The sequence below is a fragment of the Monodon monoceros genome, unplaced genomic scaffold (assembly GCF_005190385.1).
Source record: "Monodon monoceros isolate NGI ecotype Baffin Bay Population unplaced genomic scaffold, NGI_Narwhal_1 Super_Scaffold_6, whole genome shotgun sequence".
In the NCBI taxonomy this organism is placed as follows: domain Eukaryota; kingdom Metazoa; phylum Chordata; class Mammalia; order Artiodactyla; family Monodontidae; genus Monodon; species Monodon monoceros.
In genome coordinates this window covers 85182157-85203945 of record NW_021703783.1, presented here as the reverse complement: position 1 = coordinate 85203945, position 21789 = coordinate 85182157, and the positions used below count along the sequence as shown (strand labels likewise).

General features: G+C 46.7%; 1 protein-coding gene across 3 annotated transcripts in view; it reads right to left on the bottom strand.

Annotated features, from left to right (window-relative positions):
- Nucleotides 1–4056: 4056 nt before the first annotated feature.
- RFX4 (regulatory factor X4) overlaps nucleotides 4057–21789 on the bottom strand; it is a 164217-nt gene continuing 146484 nt past the window's right edge. Inside the window, exons 16-18 of one of the 3 annotated variants that reach the window (XM_029205461.1) lie at nucleotides 15856–16018; nucleotides 14052–14190; nucleotides 4057–5655 (exon numbers count right to left, since the gene is read on the bottom strand). In XM_029205461.1, coding sequence (XP_029061294.1) covers nucleotides 5383–5655; nucleotides 14052–14190; nucleotides 15856–16018 — 575 coding nt within the window. In that variant the 3' untranslated portion in view covers nucleotides 4057–5382. The remainder of the gene's footprint in view (nucleotides 5656–14051; nucleotides 14191–15855; nucleotides 16019–21789) is intronic. The other 2 variants (XM_029205462.1, XM_029205463.1) reach the window with 2 other exon arrangements.

The following is a 21789-nucleotide window of genomic DNA, read 5'->3' as shown; positions in this document are numbered from 1 at the left end:
GCTTAGGAGAGAGGAATGGGGGTGGGGTGGGGCGGAAACAAAAGGAGGAAGGAGGAAGAAGGCAGGGCGCTATAGCAGAAAGAGCACAGGCTCTGGGAGTGGGGCAACGTAGTTTCCACATCCCAGCTCTGCCATTACTGTGTATGACTCTGGCAGGGCACTAAACTGCTCAGAGCCTCTGTCTCTCCACCTGTAAAGAGAAATGATTATACCACTGACACTTCTCAAGGAGGTTTTGAGAAGTGGAGATGATGCCTCTGACGGGCCTGGCACGCAGCAGACCCCCAGAAACGGAAACCTCTATGGAGTGAGGCAGAGCTATTTCAGGAATGGACCATATGTCACTCAGTGTGAGATGAGGAAAGCGTGTCTCATTTAAAGCTTGTCCTTCTGTCTTGATTACATTTCAGTTCTTAAGAAGACATCTTGCAGTTTGTTTCCGAGAGGTGTAGCCCGGGCCAAGACATTTCGGATTCCATCTCTGGTGGGGGCATCGTTTGGCAGTTCTTTGAGAATTCACTCTTCTGAACTTCTTTCAGTGGCTTTCCCTTCTATCAGGAGACTATTTTAAATATCAAGGATCAGCACTGCAGCTGCTTCTGAGGCTGATGCTCTCACCCCTGCTGTCTTGGTCAGACCTCGTTATTTTTCGTAATAGCTCTTAAAACAACTGGTTTTAGCTCTGGAGGCATTTATGATGACAAACGGAGGAATAAAACTGGGGAGCCCTATTTCTCCCGCCCACCCTCTCTCTTCACCCACACTCTTTTCCTAGCAACAGCTCTTTTCTCAACTCTTGGGCCTACGTCTTCCGTCCCACCTACACCAGTAGCAGCAAAATATGGGGGTGAGAAGGCTGGAGTGAGGGGTGGTCGAGGTGCAGGAGGAGGAATGGGGGAAGAGCTTCAGGGAGGAGGCTGATGAAGCACAAAAGGTTCTGACCTCCTTGGAAGAAGAGGAAACCACAAGGGCTGGCTTAGCTTGGGAGGCTGCCAAGGAACTGAAGCAGAGAAGGGCCAGGTTAGGAGGGCAGGCGGCAGAGTGGTAGGGAGGTGGGCTGGGCTGAAGAACAAACAAAACAGTACAGTCAGGGAAAGGTTTGTCAGCTGTGGGGACACTGTGAACAGTGTGGATGACTGGCATGTGCCAGTCTGTAAAAAAGAAACTTGGGGTGCCTATTCGGGGAAGAGCAGTCCCTGGATCTTAGAACTTCAAGGTGGAAGCGGTGGTGTTTCTCAACCCTGGCTGCATATTAGAATCATCTGGGGAGCTTAAAAGGCTACCGATTCCTCATCACATTCCAGGTCAAGTATTGACTGTGGGTGGGTCCTACCTATCAGTATTTTTATAAAGTTGACAGAATAACTCTGACGGGCAGCCAGGGTTGAGAACTGCTAAAGTCCAGTCCTACTTAGAGCAGGAATGTCCCTTCTGTAACATCTCTGGTGGAACCAAGATTTAATCTCAGTTCTACCTCACTTTGAAGCCAGTAAGTACATCCACCTTTTTTCTTTTAAGCTTCCTATGATGATTATGTGCACACTTCAGACTCTTGACTAAATCTGAACTCTGAGCTTCAAGAGATCTACAGCTGCCCCTCCCCACACTCTTTCCCCTGTAATAAAGGGAGACTAGCCCCTTCCCATGATTTTTTTAAAAATCTTTCGATTCTGCCTTTAAGGGGTATGAGAAGCTGCGACAAATAGCCTGTTTGTTTTTGCTCTTTCCTTCTCCAGATTCACTTCAGACATTTTGATTGATGTCACTTTAAAGCAAATATTCAGGACAAGTCTGGAGGGAGGGGGAAATAGCAGGAGACTGCCATCCCCAGTGGAGTCATGTAAGAGAGGCTGGGGTTGGATACGAGGAAGAGGTGTTGCTTGGTGATGGTGGTGCAGGTATATGGGACTCAGCTCCTGGGCATGAACCGCAGCCCGTTTCTTTAGCACCAGCTGGTGGAGCCGTCGCCTTCTCTCTCATTGCTGCCTTCCTGAATCACTGCCCAGCTGCCAGTCTGTTCTTTGTTTTCCCTAAGCTGTCCACCCTCCTCACCCAGATCTGCCCGCCCTGGTCCATCAGCACACAAACTATAATTCAGGATGTCACAGTCATAGAGGAGGTCCGCTCGAGGTCCAGTGGGGAGGTGACCCCTCCAAGGTCACATGGTGGCAAAGCCACGGCTCCCTTTCAGTTCTCTTTCCATGATTTCGGCCCCTCTCCTCAGTGAGGTTGGGCTCACTCGATGGCAGACAGTTTTGATTGGTCTGTAACTGGGTTGCTGTCTCCGAGGGGCCACAGATCCCCTTTCTTTCCAGACCTGGGCTATACTAGAGGCCTGACAAGGACACAGCAGGATGGGTGCCTGGGACGCCACAGGCCTGTGACGTGGGCGAGCCATCCTGGCTGCTGTTCATGACTTCAGCCAGCTTCAAGCTGGCCAAGTCCTTTTCAGAGAGAGTCCTGAAGAGGGCAGGGTCCCTTTATTGCCAAGACTCCTCTGTGCACCCTCTGACAAGCGGCTGGCCCCGCTCCCAGCTGCCGGCCTTGCCCATTCCCTTCCTGGTGGCTGGCTAGGGGCCACCAGAGGGAGAGAAGATGCAGCTGAGTCATGAGCTCACAGCAGCTGTTGTCTTCTTCTAATCAGATCCCTCTGTGTTCTGAAGTGGAAGCTTTAGAACAATTGGGAACATAAGCAGTATGCTAAACTCCCAAGACATGGGGACCTTGTGCTCTGGAGAGAGCGTCCAGTGGCCACTTGCCTCATCTGAAGCTGCCTCCTTCCTCCTACGGCACCGATGACTCCCGGTTCTCCGCTGTGCTGTGACGAGGAGGCCCTTATTCTCTCCTCTGCAGAGTTCCTCGAGCAACCGCTCTATTTTCTGGGATTCAGGCTCTTGTTGATTGTGACTATTTTTGCCTAAACATCTGTGCATTTAAAGAGCTTGTGGTTGTTACTTGTACATGGGTGGTGTTTATTCTGCGCTGCTGCTACCTGGCTAGAGAATTTGGCAATTGCTTAGTTTTTTGTGCTTAGTAGGTCGAAAGTCAGACTTACTACACCCATTCGTTTGTGGAGCACGAGCTTTGGATTGCAGGAGAGCAATAGGTCTGGTTATTCTCAGGCTTATTTTCAGTGACTAAATATGAAATTTTATTCGTCCTCTCCCTTATTTGCCTCATATAAAGCCAACTAATGGACCTTGGCTGAAAGAGCAAACTAATTTACCATCAGAGAGTGAAATCCAACATCTGCCTCCTTTTGGTAGAACAACAAAGCTAATTTTTTTAAAGGGGATGCTATGTAAAATGTATAATTTTAATCCTAAAATTAAAATTTCAGGTATAAGTAAGTTATGTAATAGCAAGTAAGAGCTTGGCTTTAAAAATAAATCTTTCAAAATGCAAATTGAGTTGTCAAATTCTCGTGCCTTTTAGTTAAAATAGTCACTACTGCCATTTCTGGAAATCTGTGGCTCTGAATTTCTCATAGATCCTAGACTCTTAACATTTGGGCAAAACATTTAATCATTTTCCCTCTTGTGTCCTCACTTCCCAACCCTAGAATCAAAATGCAGTTTTGGAGAAGAATTTGTTGGTACTTACTAAGTATTTAGTACTGTTACTGTTCTTTTCCACAAGCTTATTGGCATTTAAAGCACTGTGCTTGAAATATCTTTACAACCAGTGATCATTAAAGCATAATGAACTAAGTACCAGGGGACCTCTTAATGATGCTGGTATTGAAGAATAATATTCCCTGCAAGAGCTGAAAGGCTCCTGCCCTTTGTTGCCGCTAGCCATCATGAAAACTTCAGGTAAATCCTTGTATGTAGAACTGGTTCCCTACATCAGGCTGTGGGTGCTGAATCGTCATTTAAGGACTGCATGTGTGGCCTATCCACATTTTAATGATGATAAGATCACAGGGAGCTGGATAAGCACAACCACAGAAGACCACTTAGTTTTGTTTCGCCTACTTATACCCTAAGTATTCAGAATGTCATTTATATTACACACACACACAGGTCATTATCAAATACAAAATGAAGAAAGCAGGTCATTCCAATACTTTTTATTTGAGTGTGAAACCATTCATATCTTGCACAACTGTACAGATACAACTATTTCCATTTTAGCTGTAGACATGATTATCACACTGAGTGGTGTGATCAAATGTTTTATTTACAGAACAACTGCTAAAACATCCGATGTCATGTTTCCATTTATTTCTTACCCATAGGGTAATAGGTCCACCATAATTTCTTGGTGTTTTTTATAATACAGAAAGAAAACCTATGTTAATCTCTAACAAACCTCACAACTTGCTACAAATCTAACAGAAAAATGCCTACGAAAAGATTTTCCAAAAGTACAATACATTTTTATTTCCCACATACACAGTATAGTATAGGTTCAAAGGCACAGCTTTGATTTTTTTCTATCAAAGTGTCGGAAATTATTATAGTCTTATGAAGGAACCAAGAAAGTCATTTTCACACTTGGTGCTTGGTAAGTTAAAAGTTTGGTCCATTCAGATTCACAGAGTTAATATAGCAGAGCTGAGTTTGATACTCAATGCCATAAATCCACATTCTCTCAGAACTTTAAAAACCCCTTTCCTGCCTTTTGCTGACACTAGCCATTGTGCAAACTTAGGACAAATACTTGCATGTAGAAGAACCGGTCCCCTACAAACCTCACTCAACTTAAGGCATACAGAACAGGCCTCTTCCTTCCCCCTAAACAGTGCTTACATTCCAAGGCAATGCAGGTACTGTGACAGACATAAGTGTAACAGGGAATCTAGAGTTTCCAGATACCTCCACTTAGCCCTGGTGCTCCAGGAAGCAGTGACGACACCACCAGGAAGAAGGGATGCTTAGGACATATCTGAGGGGGCTGTCTGTTGTACAGTAAGATGACAGCCAGATGGAAAGGTGAATGCTCTTGGTTAAATTATGTGCCCATCCAAAAGCACAAACCAGATTCCGTCTCTAGTATCCACCCTTCAAGACTAAAGAGCTTCTGTCAACAGGAAAATAGGTAATTTACTGGCAATGGTTGCCAACATAAAGTGAAGGCATGGAACAGAGGGAAAAGGGACAGGTCGGCCTGCCCGAGATAGTGCTCTATACAAACAGTCAAGTCTGGCTTGGCTACAGGAACCCAACCTCACTGACTTTTAGTGAGTCCCATTTCTGAACTAAAGTTTATCATCCCACACTGAATCCCAGCCTCATATTCATTAGGAAAATGGACGCCTAGGAATAGTCCAGGAGTTATGATGTATTGAGATAAAATTCTTCTGGGGGGTGGGTGTTGAGTTTATTATTATTATTAATAATTATTCTTAATATTAAATATGGATTTCTATGAAAGCAGTCACTTAGCCCATCCTGTGGAGGCCTCTCCGTTGATGTAAGCAAAGCCAGGAAAGTGTTGCATGTGCTCATACTCAGAATTCCTGCGCGTGGTCAGGGGTGTGTACATGTCACTAGAGTTTCCATACCTCGTGGAATGCACAGACGGGCTTGTGTAGCACGTGTTGGCTGTGGGCACCTCTGGCCATCGGGGGGTGACTGGGGTAGGATGCAGTCTGGGAGTACTGCTCATCAAACAAGGTTCCATCCGGGAAGTGGGGCTATTAAACGGGTACTTGTTGAGGGGAAAGAAATTCCACAAAGTTAAAATTAGCTTGAAGTTGCACATACACAATATCAGTCATGTTCACAGTTTAAGTTAAATTTCTTAAGACGCTGTTAATGAAAGTTGATGGGAAGTAATCAGTGAAATTCTGAAAGACTGACTCTTGGTCTAGGAAGTATATAACAGGAGAAATGCAAAGGATTTCACAGCCAGAGCTAGGCTGATAGTCACTCAACCAAAAATACTGACTTTTTGTGCTCTTAATCTGCAATATTTGGGGAAGTCAAACCCAAAAGAAGGAATAACCCCACTGGGAATACAGGAGAGAGGGGGAGAGAGAGAGAGAGATAGAGAGAGAGAGAGATAGAGAGAGAGAGAGAGAGAGAGAGAGGGAGAGAGGGAGTGTGTGTGTGTGTGTGTGTGTGTGTGTGTGTGTGTACAGGAGGAACAGCATGTCCAAATAGATACGGATATATGGATGGATGGTTTTGAGCTTTATCATTTTAGGAGATGTGATAGGTCCCACTCCATCAACCCAAGAGAACAATACTGCCAAGAAAAACACAATGACATCATTAAAAATAGCATTTTACAGTTGAATTCAATTATGAACTGCAACCTAAAAGCAGGCTTTTGAAGAGGAAGCAAGTCAACAGCTTCAAAGGTTATTATTAGTGCCTATCATTCAGAGAACATCTCTCTTTTTGGTTCACATTCACTGGAGTCCTAGAAGATATACAAGCAGGAAATGGTAAATTATTGGGCTTGGTGTGAACGTGGAAGAAGGAGTCAAGATAAGCCAAATGGGAGGGGAGGTGCTTTTGTGCAGGCCAGGAAAACAGGTGTTAATAGCTACAAGAAGAGGGGAAGCTGTTCTGGAAAGAATCGGGAATAAGAGGAGTGCCCCTGAAGTGCTGCTTCTTTTACATTCTTTTCAGTTACCGAGACAGCTATGCAAATAAGCCGCTTTTAGTACAATCAGAGGGGAGGAAGGGGAGGAGCTCTGGGCTCCCTTTGCGAGCTCCGGGGTCTGCAGGCCAGGCAGCACAAAGATTTCCTTGCTGTGCTATGGGCCACCCCAACAAGAGCAGGAGCCAGTCAACAAGGGTGGCAAGGGCAACGAGTAGGGAGAGCGCCTATATGTGCTAATGTCGGAATTCTTCTGCTCCCCATCTGTCTTCCCTGACAGTTGGAGAGTGGAGCCCTGAGGGATTCGGTGGGAAGCTGCCCCCTGTGAAGGAGACAGACAGGCTGAAGCCTAGACAGCCAGGAGAAGGGGTTATGACAACAGTGGTGCCCCCTGTAGTCGAGCGGGCCAGAGGGGAACTGTTCTGCCTCTTTGAGTGGGAGCCCGAGGGGCAGCAGGGGAAGGCTGTTAGGCCCAAAGCATGGGAAGAGAACCAGCTATTCACAGGTCAAGGAGGAGGGCGCCAAGTTCTAGTAGTGAGGGTTTTGTCCTACCTAGGACAGACAACACGCCTTCCGCAGTCAGAAGAACAGGTAGGCAAGAGGGAGAAGCGCGTAGCTGGTATCTGGGAGCTGGGGGGACAAGGCACCAAGGGGTGTTGCCAAGGAGACCAGGGAGAGCGCACGGAGCCTTTCATAATCCCCAAATCAGCTGCGTGGACGGCAGCCACGGTGGACCCTCAGGCCTGGGCGGTGGGATTCTAGCCTAGGACCCATTCTAAACCCCAAAGAGACCGTACTGAGATTGGGCCCTGCCCAAGATATCAAGATCCCGGGTGTTAAATAGGTAATATTAAGAAGTATTATTACAAAATGGTCTCTAATTTTTTCCAAAAGGCGGCTTCCCCCTCCTGACAGTCTCTCAGGTAAGCTCCCCGGATGCATGTCCCTTCCCTGGCACAGAGGCCTCCTCTCTGGTCCTCTGGCCTGCCCAGCTGGTTCCCACCTCAGAGAATTTTGTCCCACATGTTGCCTCTGCCTAGAACACTTCTTCCCCACCCCTACCCCCAAGCTCCTTCCATGCTTGCCTTTTCATCATTCTTCAGACCTCAGCTCAAACGTCACCTCTTCAGAGAGACGTTTCTGGACATCCTCTCTCTCCAAGCTAAGTGCCTCACCCCCCACTCTCAGGTCGGGATCTTAGCATCCTGCTTGTCAGCTGTCTCCTTCCACTGGCTTATATTCCTAAGCTCCTGGTGGGGCTTTGTCATGTTCTCTACCATATGCACAACATCTGAAATGATGCCTGGCACCTAGCAGGTGCTACATAAGTTATCTGGTGAATGAACACCAGAACGTTACCGCTAGAAAGAACGTTAGGGATCATATAATCCAAGCCCACGTTGTACAGATGTACAGAAAACTAGGATCCATAAAGTGAGGCGCCACATGGCAAGCTAGTGGGAGAGCTGGCAGAAAAGCCCGGTCCTGAGCTCGTAACTTTCCTCCACATCAATCTGACTGGCCCAAACGAGGCATGACCCACCACAACTGAACTGCAGAGAATTCAGAGAGGAAGACACTCCTTTCCTGGAACACAGGCCATTAAACTTGAATCTGTCACTCTTCCTTTAAGCTCCCCCCTCCCCTACAGACCACAGGGTCTTACAACCCTGACCAGGCCTCAGCTTGATGCTTCCGACAGAGTCCTACTTGCCTGGCTTGTGTAGGTACCATGTCACCGTGTGGACTTGGAGGCTCCTCCCCACAGAACCCAAGAGAGCGTGTCTTTTGTGCCGAATCAAGGACCCTAGATGCAGCTGTGCCCAGGGGTTGTGTCACAGGCTCAAAAGAGTAATTGCCTGGAAATGAGACTGGCTCAAAATATCTCCAATGTGACAATAAAATTCTGTTACCACAGAATCCGGCCTGGAAAATTCTGTCCCGTTAGGTCAGCTAATTGCAAATGAGTCAGTGACTCGTCTTCCCCGTGGTGAAGAGACCATTGAGAGCTGACAGGCTGGAGTGCCGCTGCCCGGCCTGGCCATTAAAGCCGCCAGTGAGGCCTCTCTTTAGTCTGGCGGGAGCACCCGCCTCACCTTTCACACTTCACATCCGGGTTCACGCAGGCTCCTCGGGCCCGCTGGGCACAAACCCTGGGGTCCTGAGAGCTCTGCTCCAGATAAAGGCACTTTTTGTTGAGGGCCCCTAACCAGAAGTTAGCCTTTTCTAGGTCAAATCCCACACTGTTGCTACTGATGTGAAAATGGAGATGAGTCACCAGTCCCCACCCCGTGAGAGGTGTGCAAGGGGTGTCTGTGGGCACGTGTAGGTGCACGTGTGTGTGCACAAGTGGGCAAAGGTTCCCTCAAGGGGCCATGACGTGAGTCCATCTCAGCTGAGACTGACCCCGGGCCTCTCTGGAACCATTTTAGGAAGTGCTATTTTGAGAAGTGACTACTCACACCGAGGGCTGACTTTCCTGCACTTGGAGAGGGAAGAATGAGCCCTTTATCCCTGACCCTCGCCAAATGGACTGCTACTTGAGCATGGGTGAAAGGTGGCCCCCGTCGGGCGCACAAACTGTTTTCCTATGAAAGGCGGCTCTCACTGACCAAAGTTCTGCCAACAGGGATCTGCCCCCCACCCAGGACATAGCTCCCCCAAGACTGTGCCAGACGGTCCACATCTGCTGAGCTCTTCAGGTCAGGATTAATTGAGTTAATACATGTGAAACACTTCGAGCTTCCACACAGTAAGTTTTCAAAACGTGGTAACTATTATGGATATTCGTCTTCTTCAAGTCATAGCATCATGGTCCACTAATGAAAGGAAGAGCCTTAGTGACTGACCACCTGGTCCTACCTCTCACTTTACAGATGAGGGAACTGAGGGCAAGAGAGGGGAAATGATCTACGTGAGGTCACACAGCAACTTACTACCAGAGTAAGGATCCATTCATCCCTTCATTCATTGATGAGTATGTCCTGAGGACCCACCAAGGGCCAGGTCTGTTCTGGGTCCTGGGAATAAGATGGTCAGAAAAAAAGGACCTGGTCCCTGCCTTCACAGAGCTAGTAGAGTTGAGGAAGACAGAAATTAATTCTATAATTATGAAAATATAATAACAGTGGTGTTACAAAGGAGAATGATGAAAATATCCACACAGAGTGTTAACTATGAGCTAGGCCCTGTTCTAACCTTTATTAACTCACTCAAACCTCACAACAACCCTATGAAATAGGTACTAGAATTATCTCCATTTTTCAGATGAGGAGACTGAGGCACAGAGCTTATCAGAGGCAGAGCTGAGATTTGAACTCAGGAAGCCTGGCTCTACAGTCAGAGATTTTATACCACTATGGTGGGCTGCTTTTATTCCCTTCGGCCCAGGATGCTATCCCAAAGTGGAGCACGCTAAGCAAACTTTGTAGCAGTCACTGGGCCACTGAGATCGAGGACCCACTGGCCCTGGGCTGGTCCACTGGAGTTGCCGTGAGAGCTGCGTGACCGGCTGGCAAGGCTGGGCCTTGGCCATACAGACGAGAAATGCGCAACAACTTTCTGGTCCACCCTAAGTGTCTTTCTGGCCAGTTTGCTTCTGGTTGATCAAATGGCTTTTAAGCTCAAGGGCCCACTTCACATTCATGGCTGCTGACAGGGTAGAGGTTCCATGAATGTGTGTTGAATGAGGCTCAGAAATACTTTGTGGCCATGTGTTTGGTTTGTTTTCTCTTTCTGGTTGGGCATGAGAATGGGGAACCTGGGAAAGGGCAGCTGATACCATCCCTTGTTCACTTATTTTGGTGTGGACAAGTGCAGCATAGCTGCAAGAAGGGTGTTTTTCTGAAATAATTCAAACCTTACCCTGTGCAGCCTGATTCATCTGGACTCACTAATTGAGAAATTACGAGGATTCAAACAGGACTGGAGGTTTACCTTTGTAGTACCCATGAAGAAAGCATGTCTTGTATAAATGAGTAGTATAAACAAGGGCACACAATGCCCTATTTCAAAAAACAAATGACTTCACGTTATTTTGTGTATATGAATGCTGGGATGTCTGCGATTACTGAACTTCACAGAAGTGTTGTATCCATTCTTTAAGGCAAACCTGGTAGGCATTTACTTGCAGAAGTTAGTTTCTTGTGCTAATGACCAACTGCATTCTTTAACCATATTCTATGGTTGTGATTCTTCTTCCATTCAGACTAATCTTTTCCCCACTGAGTCTGATGTAATGAAGTGTGATATTCAGTATTCAGGAGTAGAACGGCTTGACCTCTGCTCTGGAAAGCTAAAACTAATTAACCCTGCAGTGGATTTTCCCCTATGTGCTCAACCTTAAACCAAAGTGCCAGGAAAGGAAAGAAACACAGTATCTTGGGTGTGTGATTCTTCTCTTTGGGAACTTGAAACTTATTAAGAACAGCCGCAGTAACCTCTCCAATTTACCTCACACCCTCCAAAACACACACCATGTAGTGTTCAGTGCCACCGGCCTGGGGTTGAGATTTGGAGAATTTGCCTTTGAGTCCGCTTTGTCACTTACTGGATGCATGACCTGGGGCAAATTACATTCTGAGGTTTTCCTCGTCTTTAACACCTGGAGAAAATGCCTTCTTCCTGAGGTTGCTCTGAGAATTAAGTGAGCCTCTGTATTTGAAAGTGCCTAAAACAGTGCTTGACCCATAAATGTTAATGAAAAACAAAACGAAGGATTCTTTGTCTTTAGACAGTACCCTCCCCAGGAGCAGTGCTGATCTCAGCCTTCTAACCCTAACCCTAACCCATCGACCTGGGCAGAGATGTTATATAACTAATGGCTCCCCACCCCACTTTACAAATGGAGACGAAGGCATTAAGCACCAAGTGGAGGGCATGAGCGGGTGGTGGGGGTCAGAGGTCGTGAAATGACCTTGCCTGAGAGCCACAGGACACAGTGGTGACGAGGCTGCAGGACCCTTTCACCTCCCACACCTAGTCTGGGTTCAGCGGGCTCCTCCACAGGCGTTCGTTTAGTCCTCAGCCCTTCGATTAGGACCAGCGATTAAATGATAATGCTCCAGCTGGGGACCGTTGTGGTTTCCAGGGTGGATGCTTCGACCTCTTTGATCACCAGGGACCGCGCGGTCCTTTAGAAGCCTTTGGCTTCTTTTTGTAGCAAAAGGCTTTAAAAATAACACCCCAGAAAAACCAGCCCCAGAAATTTCATGAGGAGGAATGAGGGAGTGAAGAAAGAGGGAAGGTAATGCCAGGAGCTGTGGCTGGGATTTTCGCTTGATCTTGCCAGTGTCTCCTTACTGGAGCCGAAGCTCTCCCAAAGCAGGCACGCTTCCGTCTCATTCTCCCCGTATTCTCAGAGGCTAAGCAGTGCTTGCCGCATAGTGGGCGCTTGACAGTCGTGGGAGAGCGACTGAATGAATGAATGAGTGGGCTGCTTAGACTGTGTGTGACCCAGTCTATGGCAGCAGCTCTAAGTCATTTAGGGGGTCACCGTGGGGGAGCACAGACTCTGCTCCCAAGAGAAGCAGTACCTAGGGAACAGGCCTCTCTGTGTGACGCAGTTGGGACCTATAATGAATGCCCCAGGTGATGATTTAGAGGAATCCACTTCTTGGCTTGTCTGGGGATTATACCAGGGCTCCCCCTGGTACTGCCGATGGAAATCAAAACAGACGCCTGTTTGCCCTGAGTGCCTGTGGACCGTGGGTACACTCTGGTCGGTGCCCCCCCACCACCCCAAGAGGCAGGTCTGTGCTGACAGCTGATGTAACCGCAGCCTGCATCCCAGCTCACGTCCTGCCACCTCTGTTCTGGACTCCTGCAAGTGCTTCCTGGCAGCGCTCCCTGTTCTGCCAGGCCCCTTCCTCTCTGCTTCATTGTCCTTTGGCCCTTGCTGCAGGAGCTCTTTCCTAAGCATAGCTCTCATCTTGCCTCCCAAACCTGCCGCCCTGCCTGCCACACACCACAGTTGTTTATGCTGCCCCACCTCCTGTTCACTCCTCTGTTCAATAAACAGTGGATGAGAGGTGACAGAGGCTGGTGCTTAAGAGCCTGGGCAGCCAGGGTCACACTGCCTGGGTTCAAGTCCTCGGGCAAGTTATTCTCGCTTCCTTTCTGCAAGGGTTACCGTGGAGGTGTGGAAAGTGCTCGGCACTATGCTTGGCACGGGACAGCATTCAGTAAAAGCTAGCTGTTCTTCTTGATGGGTGCTGTGACCCGGAGATCCTAGACTTAATTTCTGCCTTCAGGGAGCTCTGGGGTCTCCTGTGGGTGTCAGGAAAGTCAGTGATGAGAAGTATGCCAACAGAAGAAAGCCCAATGCACCATGTGAGTACAGAGGAGTGGCACCGAATACGGTCCTAGAGGAAGGACGAGGGCAGTGTCAGCAAGTGCCGCACAGACAGTAGGATGCTTGTCCTGAACAGCAAGCAGGAGAGGCTGAAGAAGAGAATCCCAGCCCGAGGCAACAGTATCTGCGAAGACCTGGGGGAACTGCACGTGGGCTGGCATGGTTGGGGCAAAGGTGGGGTATGGCTGGTAGGCCAGAAAGGCAGGCAGAGCCCAGATGATCATGAGTCTTGAGAGACGTGCTAAGGAGTTGAACTTGACTTTGAAAGCGATGACATGCAAAAGAGGGACAGTGTTATCGCCAGTTGGCTTTTTTTTCCCAAAAGATTCCTCCAGCTACAGTATTGGGGATGGACCAGAGATGGGGCAAGTTCAGTGGCATGGCAACAGATGGGAAGGCTTTTGTCATCATCCAGGTTGGATAAAGACCTGATCTGAGGCAAGGACAGGGAGCGTGCAGAGACAACGAGGATGCAGAATTGGATGGAACTGGTGACCAGTTGTGTTTGGGGCCCAGTGCACAGGAACACGTCTGAGACAAGTGGAGCACCCAACACTGGTGCGACAGGTGCAGCCACTATCCCCACTCACCAAGGCCACAGAGGAGCAATGTGGTTTGTTAGACAGTGAAGAGCCAAAGGCCTGAGAATGATCTGATAAGGGTCCATTTCAGGAGGACTCTTCTGGTAAGGTTGTGTGTTTGGGCTGGACTGAAAAGGAACAGATGTGAAACTAAGAGACCAGTCAGGATGATGCTGGCATGACAGTCCTGACAGGACTCCATGAGGGTCTGACTGCACCAGGAGTGGGTGGTGGGAGAGGACACAAAAGATTCAGTCTGAGAGTGGCTGCCCGAAAAAAAGGACAACAGACATTGCAGCTGCTTGTCTCCTGGGAGAGAGGTCAAAGGGAGGACAGAACTAAAGACATGTGGTTGGCACCCATGTATGTGAAAGCAAGTAGGGGTGAACTCTGGCTGAGCACCCACTGTGGGCAGCCACTGGAGGGAAGAGATGGCACTGAGGAAAAGACCGTCCTTTCCTTGGAGACACACAGTATGCAGAAAGTGCTTATTAATTGTGTTGAATTGACTAGACCTGGCACCATGCACACCAAGGCCTGGACAAGTGGGGCCACCGACTCACCTGTGCAGAGCTCCTGTGGTACGGGGAGTAGTGGAGCGGTCCCGAGATGGCTGTGTCGTGCGGGAGGGCCGGGTACTGGCTCTGCATTGGGGCAGGATGCTGGTTGCCATAGCTCCCGTAGTTATAGCTTCCTGTGTATCTAAAACGCATTAGGCACACTGAATATTGTGAGTAACAGCAGGGAGAACAAATCAGTCTGACACCTTTAAAAATCAACCTCATCTACTTTTGTTCCTTTTTGTTCTTTTCTTCCTTTTTGTTTTCCATTTTTCTTCTTTCTGTTTCCTACCATCTCCACTCTGCGGCTTTGTTGTGATAGTTTTAAACTCCCAGGTGGGTTTTCCTCCTCCCCTCAGCGTACCTCCCTCACCACCCGGCGGCGGATGCGCAGGGAATGAAAACTAGCCCTGAGCTAAACATCATTAGTGATGGAAACCTCTTCTCCTGTTGTGGTAAAAAGCCCCATATTATAGCCTGAAGTCAAATAGGAAAAAAAGAAGAAATTACTTTGGGACTTCTGTTTTTGTATTGTTCAGGCCTTTGCTTTCCCATGTTTCTGGTGCAGGGGGGAAACACCACGGCCAACCAGGCGTCAGCCTCCGGTTCTAAGCCTGGCTCCACCACTTCCCAGCTGTGGGACCTTGGGCTACTCGCACCCTTGTTTCTCACATCTGTACTAAAAATGCCGCACATGACCCCGAGGGTCACTTTCTATTATAAAATAGTCTTGTGGAAACACAGGATACTATTACCACTATTCTTAATAACATCTTTACAGCAAAGACGCTGACATATGACCATGCGGGTGTCTGTTGTGCCATTTCTGCAGAGTCGGAAGCTCTCTGAAACAATTTCGAAGTCGATTTTAAATGTGTGGGGAAAGACTCTAGGAGGCCCCGTGAGGAAATGGTGGCTGCCCCACTGATGGGTCAGGGGCACCTGAGCCTATGGAATTAACTTCAAGTATGCCCACAGCCAGGCCTCAGGCTACCACGTGGAAGGGACCTGAGCGGTCCTCCTCCGTCCCCTCCTGTATCCCCCAGAGCTGGTCTGTTGGAACCTGGCTTGTGAGGCTTACTGTACCTACATGGCAGAGTCTCGTGAGAAGAAGGGCCCTTTTTAACATCATAAGTGTTTTTCAGATAACTGCACATTAGACACTGTGTGAGGAATGTCTTTTAATAAAGACAATGCAAAGTGGCAAAAAGCTGTTACCCTTTTAAATGGATCTGTAGCTTATTCATCACAGTAACATCACTACAGATTAGGGGAAAAAATATGGGCAAAATCAATGATTTATTTATTCAGGGTCCAAAGCGCCACTGGAACCCAGGGGGATGCTCTGAACCCCATGAATGACTGCTGCCCTCCAGGGACCTCCAGCCTCGGGTGAGGAAGCCCTCCTCCTATCGAGTCATAAAAGACTTGGACCCACCATGAAGCTGTGTTATAAGGCTACAAAGTGCACGAGGACCATCCAGGGGAGCTGCGGAGAGGGAGTATTCAGTTTTCCTTCCTAAAGGAGGCAGACGCAGGCTCAGTCAGCCTGACCCTTACCAGCTGTGTGGCCTTGGGGAACTGGACTCGGTGCAGCCTCAATTTCCTCATCTGTCAAGCGGGGGTGACCCGCCTACCTCACCTGGTCATTGTGGGGACTGCATGAGACAGTTGTACAGGGGCAAGAGCACGCTGAGAACTCAACAGAGGGCGCAACCTTCCTGTCCTCAGAAAACCACTACCGAGTAAACCCTCCCCTTTCAAATCAAACGTAAAAGCAAGGCAACATCCCAGGAAAGTCACCTACCCGTGCTCGTCTCTGTGGGGATAAACTGGGATCCTGTGTGTGACCGAGGAGGAAGGTACGTGTGTACTCCTCATACAGGGCAGCTGTTGCGAGTTTTCAGCTGGAGACCCTGCCGCCGTTGTCACTGTGTATGTTAGAGACCACGTGTATGACTGCATCGCTCCTGCAGAGACAAACGAAGGTGCATCAGTCAGTAACAGTTCTCACACCCCCCAGTTCTTCCTTAGAATGCTAGTGGCTTCCCATTGCTCTTCAGCTGAAAGCCAAAATCTTTATAAAGCATGTGTCTTGGTCCTTGCTGATCTCACAAGAAGCATCCCCTACCCTCTGCCTTTGTGCTATCTGATCCAGCCACAATAGCTTTCTTTCACGTTTTCCAGAGTACCATGATTCCTGGCAACACAGGGCCTTGGCACATGCTGTTTCTGCTGCCTGGAATCCTCAGTTTTCCCTTAGTACCCACTCTTTCTTCATATCTCAATGCAAAGAAGCTGTCTCCTAACCCCAGACTAAGTCAGATCCCTTACTGCATGGTGGTGCCCACCACAATTTGTAATCTTACACCCATTAATGAATGTGATAGAATTAATGCCTAATTCCCCACACCAGACTGTAAGTTCCATGAGGGTAGGAGTCTTGTCTATTTTGCCCACCGTTAGGTCCCTGGTGCTTAGCGCAGAGACTGGTGGCCAAAAGATTTTCAATCAAAATTTTAAAAGGAAGAAAAGGGAAAGGGAAGACAGGAAGAAAGAAAAAGAGGGAGAGAAGGAGAGAGGACAAAAGAAAGCTCAGGGCGATGTAGCTCAGACGGGCTCCCCAAATAACTTCTCAGCACTCAACTAAACAGGTGTTAAGGATCCAACAAATTGCTTTAAGCAAAGATAAGTAGATTATTGGACTCTGCCTGCCCAGGTCTTTTTGAAGATTATTAGACAGTGACCTTAACGGTGACCTATTCCATACATATTATTAATTCCATTAATTTGCTTTTTAATTGGATACCTTGAAAGTGCTAGGGACTGGGAAAAGAAACTGACAAAATTTAAAACCTTCAAGAGGCTTAGGAGCTTTATGAGATAGAATAAAAAATGGTAATTTAAGAAACCACTAATAGTGATAATAAAGTCATCAACTTAATTTCTGATAAATTTAGAATGTTGATATAATGGAAAGGATTAAACCTATTTTAAAAGGTAGCAGGAATAGGATTCAGCACCTCCTTGTAGGCACATGGAAGACTGAAGAACTGGTTAAGGGAGGTCATTTTTAAGGTGAACTAAAAGAGAAAACTTTGGTCCTCCAATCCTATACCTTCTACGCAGACCATGTTTAATCTTGAAATTCTTGTGGGAAGATAAAGGAAAGGTTTTCATTTAAAAGTGGAACTCTACCATAGTGTCTCTTTGCTCTGGGTCCTAATTCTGCCATGCACTGGCTGTAAGATCTTGAGCCAGCCTCTTAAATTTTATCTGCCTTTCTTTCATAATCTGTAAAATAGGGATAATTACGCCTATTATATCATGTAAGTCATATAAGTCATGTAAGTCATACCTTGTATGACTGTTGTGAGGATTAACTGAGATAATATATGTCAAAAAGCCTGGCACGTGGTAGGCTTTTAATGATATTCAAGCACTCTTCATTACGAATTCAGGTATTCTTAGGTCAGACTTTCTTAAAGTAGAAATTTCTTTATTTCCCATTTCAGATTCCAAGGAAGAAAAGACAAGTTTCTTGGGTCAGATTCTGTCACCAGGGGTGAAACGTTTGAATAGCAACAGTGATTTAACTAATTACAGCAAACTTCTAAACCCATGTTCTTCTGCAAAATCACAAATATCCTTATCCAGCAGTATGGCTAAAAGCACCCCTTCTTGGTTTGGATATCCACACCATTATTCTCCCCCCAAAGATAATGACTTTAGCAGGCTGTGTGCTAGGTGTCATTTATAATAAATGCAAGAAGACTAGAAGGAAAAAAAAAAACCCCAAAATGATCGTGTCTCAGAGGACTGGATTATGCCTGACTGCTCTCCTCTATATTTTGAACTTCATATGAAATTATATAACTGTTGTAATTTTTTAAAATACCCTTTTTTATTAAAACAGGTTATTGCTGAGGATGGTTTTAACATTTTTTCCATTTTGCTTATCTGTATTTTTATGTAAAGAATGTGTATTGCCTCTGTGAAAAGAAAAACATTATTAAAATGTATTAAACAAATTTCACAATTAGAAATGGAATTGGAGGGGGTGGGAAGTTTGGGAAAACAATGAACCAGCCACAGCAAGCAAGTAATTAACCCTTCAAGGCCCTGGGACCTCAGGAGAGCGCAGCGAGGTCAGTGGGTATTTTAAAAGGGGCAGTCGGGGAAGCCAAAGGATTTTCTTCCCCCAGCTCCGCAAGCAGTAGGAAGACACAGTGAGAATAGCCATCACCTGAGAGAATGCAGCACAAGTTACTTTTGTGTGAGTTCCTGGAGCACAGCAACGGTTCCTTATTCATCTCTGTATCCCCAACAGAGGGTTTGCCAAATAGTAGGTGTTCAGTAAATTTTTGTTCCATTGAATTTGTTGTTGAAGGAGTAAATGCTGCTAGAAATAGACGTTATCAAACAAAAAGCTAGTGGAACTCTCGGAAAAATGGGCTCCTGTGGTCTGGGAAACAAAACCCCTAAATGGCCATGTGCCAGCAACCTAACAGATCCACTCAGGCAGGCTTAAGCAGATTAACACCTACTGGCTTGGGTGAGAAACGCTCTCTGCCTGGGGAGCAGAAAAGAACACCCCTTGCATTCCCTTTCCTACCGGTGGGACCTCCAGTGAGGACTGCTGCTTCTTCGTTTTTAAGGAAACTAATAAAAGAAAATCTGTGCAGTTAATAGTTTGTGCTTAATTTTTAAGACAGCTCTAATGCTTTTTATTTGTTGTTAAAACAATAACAAACCTTCCATGTTTGTCTAATTCCCATCTTTCTCTTATTCTCCCCTCCCCATTCCCCCACGTCTAATTAAAAGTCTGAGAATAGTGGTGAAAGTCCCTGATCTCTGAGAATCCTCTAAAGATCCTATAGGATTTGAGAATCCTATAAAGTTGTTGTCCATGTTATAGTATTGAAACTGCTAGAGAGGAATATTTTCTTTCCTTCCCATCCCCAGTAAAACATTCTTCTTCCCTGAGTTTTTGTTGTTGGTGGTGTTTATTTTTCTTCTTTTCTTGAAAGGGGTGCCTCAGGACAGGGAGGATGCTTAGAATATAAGAGGCAATCAATAATGATTTGTTAAACAAGTGAATGAACGAATGATCATCCAATATAAACCAGTTCTCATACTAGTTTCTTTTTATATATTGACGCATTGGATCTTCACAATAATCCTTTTGAGGTAAGTAGTATTACCTCCTTTTTCAGGTGAGAAAGTTGAGGCCCAAAACTTGGTCAGGTAAGTGGCAGAGTTGGGATTTGAACCCAGATCTGCCCAACTCCATAACCTTTCCACAATAACAGTTGCTTCTCACACTTGCATGTGCGTTTGCATCGCTGGGGATTTTGTTAAAATGCAGATCTGATTCAGTGGGAGATTGGGAGTTGAGCCAGCGATTCGGCATGTATAACAAGCTTCTAAATGATGACGATGCTGTTGGTCCACGGAGTACGCTTTGAGTAGCAAGCCTCTGGGAAACACTGCCTCCTATCGTGCATCGTGTACGTTCAGGGCCATTACAGATCACAAGCTGTGAGACTCTGGTACAGACTTGTGAACATTTAAACTGCTTCCTAGCCTACCTGGCCATACCCTTCTGTCAGATTTTGGACTAAATCATTTGAACCTTTTCCCCACTAGGATTCTATGGACCATCACAGATGTTGCTCCAGTTTTGGGCCAGCCTAAGCCTTTCTTAGTACCTTCCTGAGAAATAAGCTCCTTTTAAGTACGTCTAGATTCTAGAGCTGTCTTTCCCTATATATTAGCCAGTATAAATTTAAATTAACTAAAGTTAAATACAATTAAAAATTCAGCTCCTTAGTCACACTAACCACATTTCAAGTACTCAGTAGCCTCAAGTGGCTGGTATCTACTGTTTTGGACAGCTCAGATTCACAAAAAACAAAAAAACGTTTCCATCGTCACAGAAAGTTCCATTTGAACAGCTTTGTTTCGGAGTATTTGTTACTAAACAAACATTTCCTGTAACCTTCAAAACTGAGAAGAGAAAGAAGATTTTATATCTATCTCCACTCCCACTGGCTATCATCTATCCTAAAGGTGGCTGTGCTTAAGGAGAATATTTGCTGAAGCTGAAAACCTCATCTGTTTGAGTTACACTTTACCAACAGTTCCATGGCCAAACTCTGACTGACAAAACTGACCAGGGGCAGCAAATGCATCAGTTCCCAGAGAGATAAGCTGATATGGCATGACCTGGCCCCTGTCCACCTCTGCAGCTTCCTCTCCTGCACCCTCTCCCTCGTTTATATACATCAGTCAGTCCTCACTATGCCAGGCTCTTTTCTGCCTCAAGCCTGTACACATGCTGATCCCCACTACCTAAAATGATCTTTTCTTCTCCCCAGCCTTTATGTGGCTGGCCCCTTGTCATACTCCAGGTCTCAGATAAATGTCACGTCCTCAGAGAGGCCTCCTCTGACCACCATCTATGATGGGTCCCTATAGCACTTATGACCATTCAAAATTATATATTTACCTGGTGCTTTACTTCTGTACTGACTCTCTTACCCACTAGAATGTAAGGATCATGAGGACAGCAACTGCGCCTGTTTTTCTCGCTTGTGTACCCCAGGGCATGGCACAGATTAGACGTGGAATTACTTTTTGCGGAATGAATGAACAGATGAATGAATGAGCAAATCCAAAGGTTCCAACATGAAGCCAAGCCCCTGGTGGTGTGAAGTCAGGGGCAGATTAAACAATCTATTTTCAACCCCAGCTTTTATTTCCTAATTTCATTCCTTTGGAGAAAAGGAGGCAGCAGGGATGGACGAGGAGGAATTCGCTGGCAGAGACAACTCTGGGGCTCTGTGAGTGAGTCACTGCGGCTCTGTGGCGGGGCCGCAGTGTCCACCAACTCCCACTCACTTCAGCTGCCCTCAGAATAACTGAGCTTTTGTTACTTGGAAAGACTAGCCGCCAGTTATCTTTGTTACATCCTCAACTGATGCAGAGAAAACGCAGCTGGGCAGGCCAGATGTTCTACAGTTAGGGCTATTTATGAGGAATTTGCCTTTATATTTCTTTAGGCATCCTAGCATCTCAATGATTTAATTTGCTGGTTTTGTGTTGCAGGGAACCCATGGTGGGAAGTTGAAAACATAAGTTTAATAGTTAACTTTTATTGTCATTGCTGAAGGAGGGAATACTTAAAATGGCATCATAAACGAGGTCTTAGAACCCTTCAGGGGCCTGACTTGCACAGAGTGGGATCTTAACGTTTTGCTTTAAAAGACATTAAAGAATTGCAGCCCAGTGTCCTGTGAAGTGGGTTGCTCTGTTTGGAACCACCTGCCATGCTCCTGAAGAGGAGGAGCACCAGTTTTCCTTAAGGAAAGCTAAGGGGCTTCTCTGGTGGCGCAGTGATTGAGAGTCCGCCTGCCGATGCAGGGGACACGGGTTCGTGCCCCGGTCTGGGGAGATCCCACAAGCCGCGGAGCGGCAGGGCCCGTGAGCCGTGGCCGCTGAGCCTGCGTGTCCGGAGCCTGTGCTCCGCAACGGGAGAGGCCACGGCAGTGAGAGGCCCGCATACCGCAAAAAAATAAAAATAAAAACAATTTAAAAAAAGAAAGCTAAGGTTTCTGAACTTGCTGGGCCAGGAGGAAGGTGGCAAGCCCACAACATTAGAAAAAAAAAGGATAAATGGGCCAGATTCTACCTTGTGGAAATCTGTTGAAATGGAACCTTTTACCCAGTCTCTTCTCAT